This window comes from Notamacropus eugenii, chromosome 2, assembly GCF_028372415.1.
Source record: "Notamacropus eugenii isolate mMacEug1 chromosome 2, mMacEug1.pri_v2, whole genome shotgun sequence".
Lineage (NCBI taxonomy): Eukaryota > Metazoa > Chordata > Mammalia > Diprotodontia > Macropodidae > Notamacropus > Notamacropus eugenii.
In genome coordinates this window covers 78,413,193-78,424,196 of record NC_092873.1, presented here as the reverse complement: position 1 = coordinate 78,424,196, position 11,004 = coordinate 78,413,193, and the positions used below count along the sequence as shown (strand labels likewise).

The 11,004-nt window shown below is 47.4% G+C and overlaps 1 protein-coding gene across 3 annotated transcripts; it reads left to right on the top strand.

The window, feature by feature from the left end:
• Positions 1 to 706: 706 nt before the first annotated feature.
• On the top strand, positions 707 to 10,222 carry SENP3 (SUMO specific peptidase 3). 3 transcript variants are annotated; one of them, XM_072641189.1, is made up of 12 exons: positions 707 to 786; positions 1,045 to 1,151; positions 2,669 to 3,385; positions 4,018 to 4,248; positions 4,379 to 4,490; positions 4,820 to 4,967; positions 5,245 to 5,292; positions 8,057 to 8,134; positions 8,560 to 8,697; positions 9,065 to 9,148; positions 9,250 to 9,300; positions 9,617 to 10,222. In XM_072641189.1, the coding sequence occupies exons 2-12, from the start codon at positions 1,100 to 1,102 to the stop codon at positions 9,725 to 9,727; spliced, it is 1,770 nt and encodes a 589-aa protein (XP_072497290.1). In that variant the 5' UTR covers positions 707 to 786; positions 1,045 to 1,099; the 3' UTR covers positions 9,728 to 10,222. The 3 variants fall into 3 exon arrangements, with proteins under 3 accessions (XP_072497290.1, XP_072497291.1, XP_072497289.1); XM_072641190.1 differs by lacking the exon at positions 707 to 786 and having other exon boundaries at positions 932 to 1,064; XM_072641188.1 differs by lacking the exon at positions 707 to 786 and having other exon boundaries at positions 950 to 1,151.
• The last annotated feature ends 782 nt before the right edge of the window (positions 10,223 to 11,004 follow it).

Genomic DNA, 11,004 nt, shown 5'->3' with positions numbered 1-11,004 from the left:
CCTGTCCTTCCTCGCCTCCTCCGTCCCTGCGCCCCATCAGCTGCGGCTCTCCAGCCCATTCACTAGGCCTCATACACCGTCTCATGGGACCCCATCCCTCCGCTAGGCACCCCTCGTGAAAGCACTGAATGTCAACACTGGAAAGGCACGGTGGGGATCTCCAGCCGCCGCTTCCCTTCCCAGGAGCGCGCCGTGCCCGGCCTCGCCGGCATCTTCGTTCGCTCATTCAGTAAATAAGCCGGGCTCGGCGCCACGTGTCCAGGGGCACCGCCACCGGCTTCGCTCCTTCCCGCGGCCTGCCGAGGGAGGGCTTGGGGTCCCTCGGCGTCTTCTCCCTGGGGTACCCCGCACGTTCCCACACGGTTTGACCCGGCCTGACCCCGAGCAGCGGCCTGGGCAGCGCCCTCCTTCGCCCAATCACAGCTGGACTCGGAGGCTCGATCCGCTCCCCTCCCCTCCCCTCCCAGGAATCGGCGGTTGGCACTCCGTGAGAAGTGGGGGGGGAGGGGAGTGAGGGGCCTGTGGAGAAGTAGGCGGGGTTCAGGAGGCGCAGGCGCAGTCGGGTGCCGGCGTGGGAGTGGACCGCAGCGGGTCGGAGGGAAGAAGGCGGGACCAGGCCCTAGGGCTGGCCGGGTCTCTTTTGAGAAGGGAAAGATTTTTGCGCTTGCGCGCCGGCGGGTGGTGACGTATTAATTCAGCGCCGTTTTAATCCCGGTGGCCCAGGGGCTCGCGGGAGAGGAGGGGAGGGGAGGGGACAGGAGAGGAGAGTAGAGAAGAGGAGAGAAGGTGAGGGGAGGAGGGGAGGAAGAGGAGGAGGAGGAGGAAGAGAAAAAAAAAGGGAAAAGAAGGAAAGGGGAAAGGTAGCGGTGGGGGGAGCGAAGGAGGCGGTGGCGGTTGCAAAGCCGAGGAACGTGAGCTCGAGCAGAGGAGGCGAAGCGCTAAGTCCCGTAGGCGACAGGAGGGAGAAGAAGCTGCCGCCGGGATGAGCCGGGGAGCCTGAGACGTCTGGGCCCACCTCCCTCTCCCTCCCCGTTACTCTTCCAGCTCCCCTTCCTGCTCCCTTGGTGAGGACCCGGCCGCGAGACCCCTCCCCTCTCTGATGCTCGGCAGCCACCACACCCGTGCTGGAGGGGCTCCTGCCTCTTTCCCGGGTGAGATGTGAGGTCGAGGTGGAGCGCGAGCCTCCCCCAAAATCGAGGCCAGGATCCCCGCTCTGCTCCCATCCCCCACAGCCAGAATGAGCTCCCCCCCACCTTCCTTATCCCACAGGAAGGGCCCTCCTTCCTCCCCTCAGGTAGAGCTCAGCCAGCTGCCCCTCCCCCACCTCTTTCTCCTGACCCGCACCCAATTTTAGGGATTCTCAGTGTCCAGAGAATGAAACATTTTTAGACTTTGAAAAAAAAAAAAGCTGGGGGAGGGGGTGGTGATGGCGGTCAGGAACGTTATGGAGCTTGAAGACGAAGCCCTGGAGCCTTACAGGGGATAATGGGGAGAGGGACGAAGGGAAGGGGTGGATGTAGGAACCAGGGAGGCTTTAGGCTGTTTGTTATTTCCCTTGTTTGTATTTTATCTGTTTTCTTAGATAGTCTTCTCCCTTCTGCCCCACCCCACCCCCACAATAATTCGAGTTATTTCCTACCTTAGGATCTGATTTCCTTCTCTAGATTGGTTCAGAATACTCTCTCACTAAACCAGTTTAAGTATTTTATCCTAGATCCAACTCCCTTTCCCATCCCAGAGAGAAGTAGTTTTATCTCTTCAAAAGAGTTTCACATTTTGCCTTTGCTTCCTCATGTAGTAGTCCACCTGTTAACTTTGTTCTCTTTTCTATTCATCTTTTTGAAGACATTGGCCCCCCTTCTCAAGTCTCAGAGGTAGAATTTTTCAACTCAGTGGTTCCCTTAGAATTCTAGTCCTATCTATTAATGGTGCTCACAGTATACTTGATACTGTACCTTAATGTTATTATAACAGCCAGAGAAACTTGTTCTTAGGTGAATAATGGGAGCCCTAAGATCCTACAACATCACCACCACTGTAACTCCAGTGGTCTGAGCTAAATTCCCTTTGTTTAAAGGGATAGGTTTGGGGTGAGAAAGGACTGAGAAGAGGAAGTGAAAGTTGAAGTAGAAAGGCTATATGATAGAAGCCTTTGAATGGGGGACCTGCCTTTGAACGGGGGACCTTTCAAGAGTAAAAAATTAATTTGCTTTTTCCAGTGGGGTAGGTCCCATATTTGAGGGAGAAACTCTTGGATAGAGGGGAAAGCTATTTCAACACTGGTAGCCTTATTCACTTTTTTTGAACAATATTTCTTATTCGAAATGTGTAGGTAACTAATGACTAATTTAAATGTTGATTAGAAATCTGACTACTAAGTCGGAGTGCTTGTCAATGGAGATGTGAAGAACAGGGTAATCTTTGGCCCTTTTCTGTCTTGTTATCATGTGGAGTTTTGTCTACCATATGTCTTGTTTTTGATTTTTCCCAGCTTTCTATCTCACAGGATTTTGAGGAAGGTATTTCATTGAATGTCTTAAGCCATGACTCAAATATAAGTTAAATACGACAGGACAGGAAATTTTTGTTTTTGAAGGAAATGTTAGCTGGGAAAGGCAAAGGCAAAGGGCAAGGTACTGGATAGTGACTCCTCTCTTTCTTCCTAAAGGTTACTTGAACATGAAAGAGACCTTCCAAGGGAATCGGCCCTGGAGGGCAGCCACCCCTGGAACATCCCCTGTCTTTCCATCTCCCCGTCGAGAGCGCCTCCGTTGGCCTCCCCCTCCCAAACCACTATTAAAATCGGGTGGGGGGTTTGGGCCAGACACGGGGACCGGGACCACAGTTCCTGCCCATCGACTTCCTACTCCTCGGCCCTCATTTGATGCTTCAGCCAGTGAAGAAGATGATGAGGATGATGAAGAGGAGGAGGAGGAGGAGGAGGTGGCCTGGGGACTTCCCTCGGGCTGGGGCCAGCTGGGAACAGCTCAGCATCCCCGTCCTTCCAGGCCTCCATCCCGTAGAGCTTGTTCTCAGCGGCGCCGCCGAGCTATGAGAGCCTTTCGAATGCTGCTGTACTCTAAGAGCTCCTCCTTGACATTCCACTGGAAGCTGTGGGGTCGACTGAGGGGCCGACGGCGAGGCCCTCCACACCCCAAGAACCTCCTCCCTCCCCGGGAAGGAGGAGCAGCCCCTCCTGCCACATCTCCCAGCTGCAGGCTTGACTCACCAAGGGGACCTCCCCAAGCTGGGCTGGGGCTTTTAGGGGCACTGATGGCTGAAGAAGGGGTTAGGGGATCTCCCACATTGCCCAGTGGGTCATCTCAGGAGGAAGATGGACATGAGTGGACCCAGAGGTCCCCCCAGCCTCTGGAAGCTGATGCAGGTAGGTAGGGCAGAAGAGGATTAAACAGAGCAAGATGTCATGGACTTGAGGGCTGGGAAACTGGAATGCCTGGAATGACCACTAAACAGTGGTGATCCTCAGGGATAGGATGTTTGGATGAAGGAAAAGCATTTATTAAACACTCGATTGAGTCTTGGATGAGTGGTGAGACTGCATGGGACCTAGAGGATAGAAAATCTAAGTGCTAGCATAGGAATCAGAAATGGTAGGGAATGCAGTAATAACTCATGTTTTGTCAGGGTGAGACTTGAAACTATGACAGAAAGTCAGGGTTGGATTCAAGGGTGGTTAAATGGAGGTTATTGAGTAAGTTTCCTGCAAAGGAAATGTGTTCTGGAGTGGAAAGAACACCTTTTCAAGGAGGGGAATAACCAGTTTTGTATACTAGAGATTCTTTCAGCCCAGTTCTCATCTGTGGGCTTCCTTGCATCTTTCCCCAGTTCCTCTTTATTTCCCTTTCCTCATATTTCCATTGACCGTCCATCTTTACTAATGACTTCTGTTCTTCCAGCCTGTCATTTGGCTTTTTTCACTTTAGTCCACTTGCTTTCCCTGTTGCTGTTTACCTCAACCCTAGCTCTCTTGCCCAGATTTTCTCCCTTCCCATGCAGGTCTTCCATGTTCTCTGCCTAATGGCTTTGGGGGAACATCTGGACTGGACGGGGAGCTGGGCCTGGCACCTCCCGATGCTAGCATCCTTATCAGTAACGTATGCAGCATTGGAGACCGGACTGCCCAAGAGCTGTTCCAAGGATCTGAATTAGGACCTGCTGAGGAGCGTCCGGGAGAAAAGGCTGGGCAGCATAGCCCTCTTCGGGAGGAGCACGTGACCTGTGTACAGAGTAAGGAGATGCCCTGGCACCCTTAGGTTTAGACCAAGATGTCCCATTTTTCTTCCAAGTTCTAGTGTTTTCCATGTTCCTTTCAGATTGGAATCCAGAGACCCAATCAACTTAGTCCCTTTTTTCCTAGGCATCCTAGATGAATTCCTTCAGACCTATGGTAGCCTCATTCCTCTTAGCACAGATGAAGTGGTAGAGAAACTGGAGGACATTTTCCAGCAAGAATTCTCCACACCTTCTAGGTGAGTTTCAGGATGTACCTTTGCAGTATTACTAGACTTTTAATGCTTCCAGGTTAAGTAGCCGTGTCTCTAGGTAGGTACTGGAAGAGAGGAAAGATATTCTTTGCTCATGGGAAGGGAACCAAAGGCTAGGGGACATGATATGTGGATCTCAGGAAACTGGGGATGGGGTGCTTGGGTCCTTAAAAGGAATAGAACCTGCAGACAATGTTGAAAGAGACTCATGGAAGGGGTGGGAAGAGATAGTGGTTTAGGAGGGATCTTGTGTTGCCTGGCACTTTTCTGCCTGTCTCATTTTTCTTGTGTCACCAATCCTTGGACCTTACCAGAAAAGGGTTAGTTCAACAACTGATCCAGTCATACCAGCGTATGCCAGGCAATGCTATGGTGAGAGGTTTTCGTGTGGCCTATAAGCGGCATGTGCTGACCATGGATGACCTGGGAACCTTGTACGGGCAGAACTGGCTTAATGACCAGGTGAGGACCTGGGGCAGGATACATGGATCTTGTTTAGTACAGGTTGGACTAGATGGTCTCTGAGATCCATTCCATCCATGAAATTCTGTGATCTCTGAGGGGAGGAAATAATAAATAGGATACCTCAGTCCCTTGGATAGAATCTTTTATAGAAAGGGAGGGGGCCAGGTCTACCTGTCTTCTCTTTGTAGTGGGGGAGGAAGGACATGTCTATAGGGCATTTTTTTTTTTTTACCTCTTCTAAAGTCATTTTCCCTTTCAATCTTATCTCCCAAAGGTGATGAATATGTATGGAGACTTAGTAATGGACACTGTCCCAGAAAAGGTAGGATGGACCTTAGGCTCTAAGATGAGCCTGAAGTTAAAATGGACAAATGTTGAAAAGAGGAGTGTGATGTAGGACTTTGAAATAGTGGTAGAAGAGCATTTCAATAGGGAGTAAGGGGTGGGATGAGGATTTCCTCCTACTATTTAGCAGGCAAAAACAGCTCTGGAAGAGCTTCCTTAGTATTTCTGTCAAAGGAACTGCAGATTTAAGGCAGGATGCAACCTTACAAAGGATAGAGCAGATAGGGCACCAGACCCAGAGTTAAGAAAGACCTGAGTTCAAATACAGCCTCTGAGACTTACTAGCTGTGTGACCCTGGGTAAGTCACTTCACCCTGTTTGCCTCAGTTTCCTCATCAGTGAAATGAGCTGGAGCAGGAAATGGCAAACCATTCCAGTATGTCTGCCAAGAAAACCCCAATGAAGAGTGAGACACCACTGAAAAGACTGAACTGCAGGGGTCCCTTTAAAGGTCATTGAGTCCACTCACCTCATTTTGCAGGTGAAGAAACAGGCCCAACAATGAAGTGACTTGTCCAAAGTTTAGAAAATAGAATAAGTGGCAGAGTTGAGATTCTCATCGAGGTCTTCTGACTCCAGAGCTGCCCACTGTACCACACTGCCTCCTTGTGTCTGAGGGAGGTGGGGGGGGGGGGTGGGGAGTGGGGGGGAAGAGAGAGCAAACATTGGTACCCAATGTTTTCTCGCACTTGTGCTGTTTATTTCAATGCTGCTGATACAAAGGCAAGAGGTCTGGTCTATGAATGAAGATGGGGAAATTAGATTGCTGAGTCCCTGAAGGAAAGGCAGGCACTGGTGGATGAAGTCCATGCTTAACAGGCCTGATTAGGAAATAACTTTAACACCTCCCTACCAATATACTTCCCATCTAACTCTCAGCTCTTACTCAGAAGCCATTTGGAAAAGAGAAAGGACTGGGAGAAATTGTAGCTCCAGGAACTGTGGAAGAGGTGAAGATTAGATATCCTGAGGAGAATAGGGACTTTTGGGAAAACTGAGATTAAAAGTAGACTTGAAAAGTGCGAGATAAGGGGTAATTTTTCCCTTTGAACGTCCTCCCAAGAAGACTGCTTCTCCCTCCTGCCACCCCCTCCCCATATCACTTACAGGTATTCCTCATCTTCCATTGGTTCTCCTGATGCTAGTTTAGGCACTTCCACATTTACTCTGGAGAATAATACTTGCAATTGCAACAATAGTAGTCTGTTTACATAGCACTATAAAGTGTGCAAATTGCTTTACATATGTTACTCATTTAATCCTGACATCAGCTCTAGATTTGTACTGTTACTAGACACATTTTTCAGAGGAGGAAACTGAGAATGAGAGAGTTTAAATGATTTAGGGTCACACAGCTAGTAAAGTATCTGAGGGAGGATTCAAACTGTAGTTTTCCTGAATCCAAGTCTAGCACTCATGCCAAGTTAGCTGAGTTTTAAGCCCTGTTTCAGTGGGGGTTTTACCTTCAATAACTACATTCTCTACATGGAATTTACCTTCTAATTCAAGAAGGGTAAAGGTCCTTTGCTCATCCATTTTCCTTGGAGCAGCTGGAGGTTCTTGAGGCTCAAAAGTAGAATAGGAGAAAGGTGGGCTGAAGGGTGTTGGCTCAGCAGCTGACACCTGGGTCTCAGCTGACACTTGGCAGCAAGTGGCCTGATTACAAGAGGGCTTCCTCCAAAGAGAATGGGGTAGGGGTGGAGGAGAGGAAAAAGATAGACTTTAGCCTAGAACACCTTCAGCCCTGCTTCATGGGCAGGGAGGAGGGCATGCTCCACTATCAGAAGACTCCCTCATTCTTCTTCTCTGTTAAGGAGCCAGTGAGGGGTCCTTCCTTTCCAAGGACCGGGAAGGATGATCCTGCTATAGGCTCTAAAATATGTGGTATGGGCAGAGGAGGAGGAGGAGACTGGCATTGGAAGGGGATTAGAGGTAAACCTGTCCAAGTCTGGGAGAGGGAAGTTTCCAGATGCCTGCTCTGAAAACCTCATAGACCTCCTGTTTTCGGGAGAAGACAGCAAGGTATAGTGAAAAAAATGAACAACTAATTGGACTTGAAGTACGAACAAGTAGGGCTTAAGTATCTCTTGCGCTTCCCAGTTGTGTGAATGTGGGCAAGTCATTTAACCTCTGAAATGCAGCTTATTCATCTGTAAAATGGGGGAATGCCTGTAGTATTTAGCTTGCTGAATTGTTAGACGATGCATGTAAAAGATCTTTTTTATCAACCTAAAGTGTTTAATGGATAGACATATATACATATGTGTACGTACATTGTACATACACATATATAGTGCTACAGGTAGTCCTTAAGGTTTTTTTGAAGGACATCAACTGTATGTTACAAGGGTCCCTTAATCATTTAGGGAGAATGCCTATGGTAGGTATATCCTTTTGTACCTTGGTCTCTGAAACAACTGAGGATGCTCCCATACTCCTCATTTCTTGACATAAGGATTAATTGAGGAAAGAAAAAAATGGGAAAAGTAATTCCACTTCTTTTCCTCCTCCATTTCAAGTGTGGGATAAGGATGGAATTAGGGATCCTGGCTCCCACTTCCCCAGAGATTCAAGGATTAAAGAGTGGTGAATGACAGTGAATAGATGTTGGGAAATAGGATGCCAGAGAAGGGGAAGGAAAATTTCAGCACTGAGGGATCAGCTGCCTAGACTGTTTGATGGATGGGATGTTAGGGATAGGCACTTCATGTAACTAGCTGACTCCTATGTTATTTCGACAGGTTCATTTCTTCAACAGTTTCTTCTATGACAAACTCCGTACCAAGGGTTATGATGGTGTGAAAAGGTGGACCAAAAATGTGAGTTCAGAATTCTCTCCCTCTACCAACAATATTCTTCACCTTTATAGAAGAAGGAATGATGTTTCTCATTATCCTTTTCACCCATTCTTCATCCTTCTGATCTACCCCAAAGATTCCCTGCCAGAGACTAGATATATTCCATGGTTTGCAGAATGGACCATTGGTCCCAATATCTTTTGTCTTAGTTCATCATTGCCTTTATCGACTCATCACAAGAGTAAGGGGGAGGTGAGGAGGGGTGGTGGTAGTGAGGAGGGGTGTACAGCAGCTCAGAAAGATCTAGGCATCCCGCTCATGTTCCTTCCTGTAACCTAGATGTCTAGGTCCCCATACCCTTGCCTCATCATCAGATACCCTTGGTAGCTTGTACTTCTCCATCTTTCCTTCTGGGGCTTATCTCACATTCTGTTGCCTTTTCATAGGTGGATATCTTCAATAAGGAGCTCCTTCTGATCCCTATCCACCTGGAAGTGCACTGGTCACTCATTTCTGTGGATGTGAGACAACGCACCATCACTTACTTTGATTCACAGCGTACCCTCAACCGAAGATGTCCCAAGGTAAGTAGGGTGTTGAATTGGTAAGGAAAATATGACATGACCCTAATTCTGGGCAAGAGCTGGGGGAGTGACCTGAGGAGACGTGGTCTTTGGCTGCTGATACGGAGAGATTAAAGGGTGTGGTTAGTGGGAAGGAGAACTTCATCACTGAGTATTGTTTATTTTTTTAACTTTTTGACTGACACTGTGTGTCTGTACTGTTAAAAATCTTAAAACTTTTTGAGCCTCAGTTTCCACATCTGCAAATGGGATAATACCCATGGTTCTTAGAGGATTGTTTTGAACATGATATGAGGTAGCATATGTAAAGTGTTTTCGAACCTTCAAACATTATATAACTGTTGCTAATATTCTTCCACCAATCCAGCATATTGCTAAGTACCTACAGGCTGAAGCAGTGAAGAAGGATCGACTAGATTTCCACCAGGGATGGAAGGGTTACTTCAAGATGGTGAGTAAACCAGTATGGTACTTAAGAGTGTAGGAGGGGAAAGAGCTTAAATATTCAGAAGTTTCCAGGCAAAATTCACATGTTCATTTTCTCCCTACCAGAATGTGGCCAGACAAAATAATGACAGTGACTGTGGTGCCTTCGTATTGCAGGTGAGCCAGTAGGTAGACCATATTACCATGCTCTTCCCTGGATTCTGTCATTTCAAACATTGGGAGTGGCAGTGGGCCTTCTCTTGAGCACCCCTTCCACCTTACAAAGCCCAGAAGGGCTCTGTTCCATTCAGCCTTTTGTCTGTGGCCTTTTACCCTTCCATTTTGGGATTTGGAATATTGATTACATCTGATCCCCATATTCTTGAGCTCAGAAGAGATCTTTAATTGACTCTAAACACAGTTATTTCCTGTTAAGCATTTTCTCAATTTTTCCCTTGTTGCCCTCACTGTCCCTTTTTTACTTCATACCCAGTATTGCAAGTACCTGGCCCTGTCTCAGCCCTTCAGCTTCACACAGCAGGACATGCCCAAACTTCGTCGGCAGATCTACAAAGAACTGTGTCACTGCAAACTCACTATGTGAGGCTTGGACCCCAGGCCCCCAACCCTATGTGAAGGCTGGAGAACATCTTTCTTCTCTCTGACCTGCAAAAACCTATTCCTTTTTCTCCCTGGACCCTGTGACTCCCTCATATACTTGTTTGTTTTTCATATTTAAATGTTTTCCTTGGTTTGTTTTTTTTTTCTTTTAAAGAATCCCTATTGATTTATGGGGGGTAGGATTGGCACTGGGAACCCCTTTTCCTTTCTCTGTCCTGGAGGGAGTGTGAGAGGGAATGATGAGCCCTTCTCCTTCCATATTCATGGAACTTGGTGGGGCTTTTTGTTTTTTTTTTTTTTTTGGTGGGGTGGGCAGGGTGATGGGTTAAGGGATTCCTATATGCCGTGCCATCAAATTTTGCTTGTTTGTTTATATACATATGCGTGTGTGTGTGTATGTATGTATGTATGTATATGTATGTATGTATGTATATAAACAGTCAGTGATCCTACTCTGGTCAATAAAGGATCCTTTGGAGATTGCGTGTGGTGGATGTCTTGCTAGATGCAGGTTGAATGACCAAATAAGCATTCTGTCCTATTCCTTCCCATAGTAGGGTACAAAGGGATGTTGTCAGACTATATGTCCAGGAATTATTTAATGTTTCTCTTTCAGGTAATAATGGCTTCCCTTCTACCTGAATGATTTAAGGGGAATTGAGGGCAGAACCTCAGAACCCTGTTTTGTCATTTAACATCTTCCTGAGACACACACTTGACACAAGGCCCGGACAAAGATGTTAATTTTGAAGGCATTTGGAGAACTAGATGGGGCTTAGTTTAAGGCAGGAGATAAAAGTAGAAGATGGGACAGAAGTGAATGAGACCAAGTGTTAGTGCTCCGAGTTTTCAGTCTTTTATACTGTCTCTTCTCCTTCACTTAGGAGGGTAGGCCCCTTGTACATCCTTCCTTGTACATCCTTTTGGAAGCTGCTGTTGCTAATTTTATACCATCAAAATCAGTTACAAATAATTTCCATCTCTCCGAAGCTAGTGGGGTATGTGTGTGAGTGTTTAGGGATGGGATGGAACGGTGTGAGTCATTTAAAAATTAATTTCGCAAGTTCTACGGGAGTTACTTCCTGGTGAAAAGTTAGGACCCGGGCGACGTGTTCTCGGCCTCTTACATTGGTGCTTTGATGAAGCAAGGGAGGTATTGTGGCTCCCCTGAAGGCCGGAAGTCTCGGGAACTGAAGAGTCAACCTCTTCTCACGTGACGGTGGACGTAGGCACGTGACCAGGACACTATTGCCGCCACAC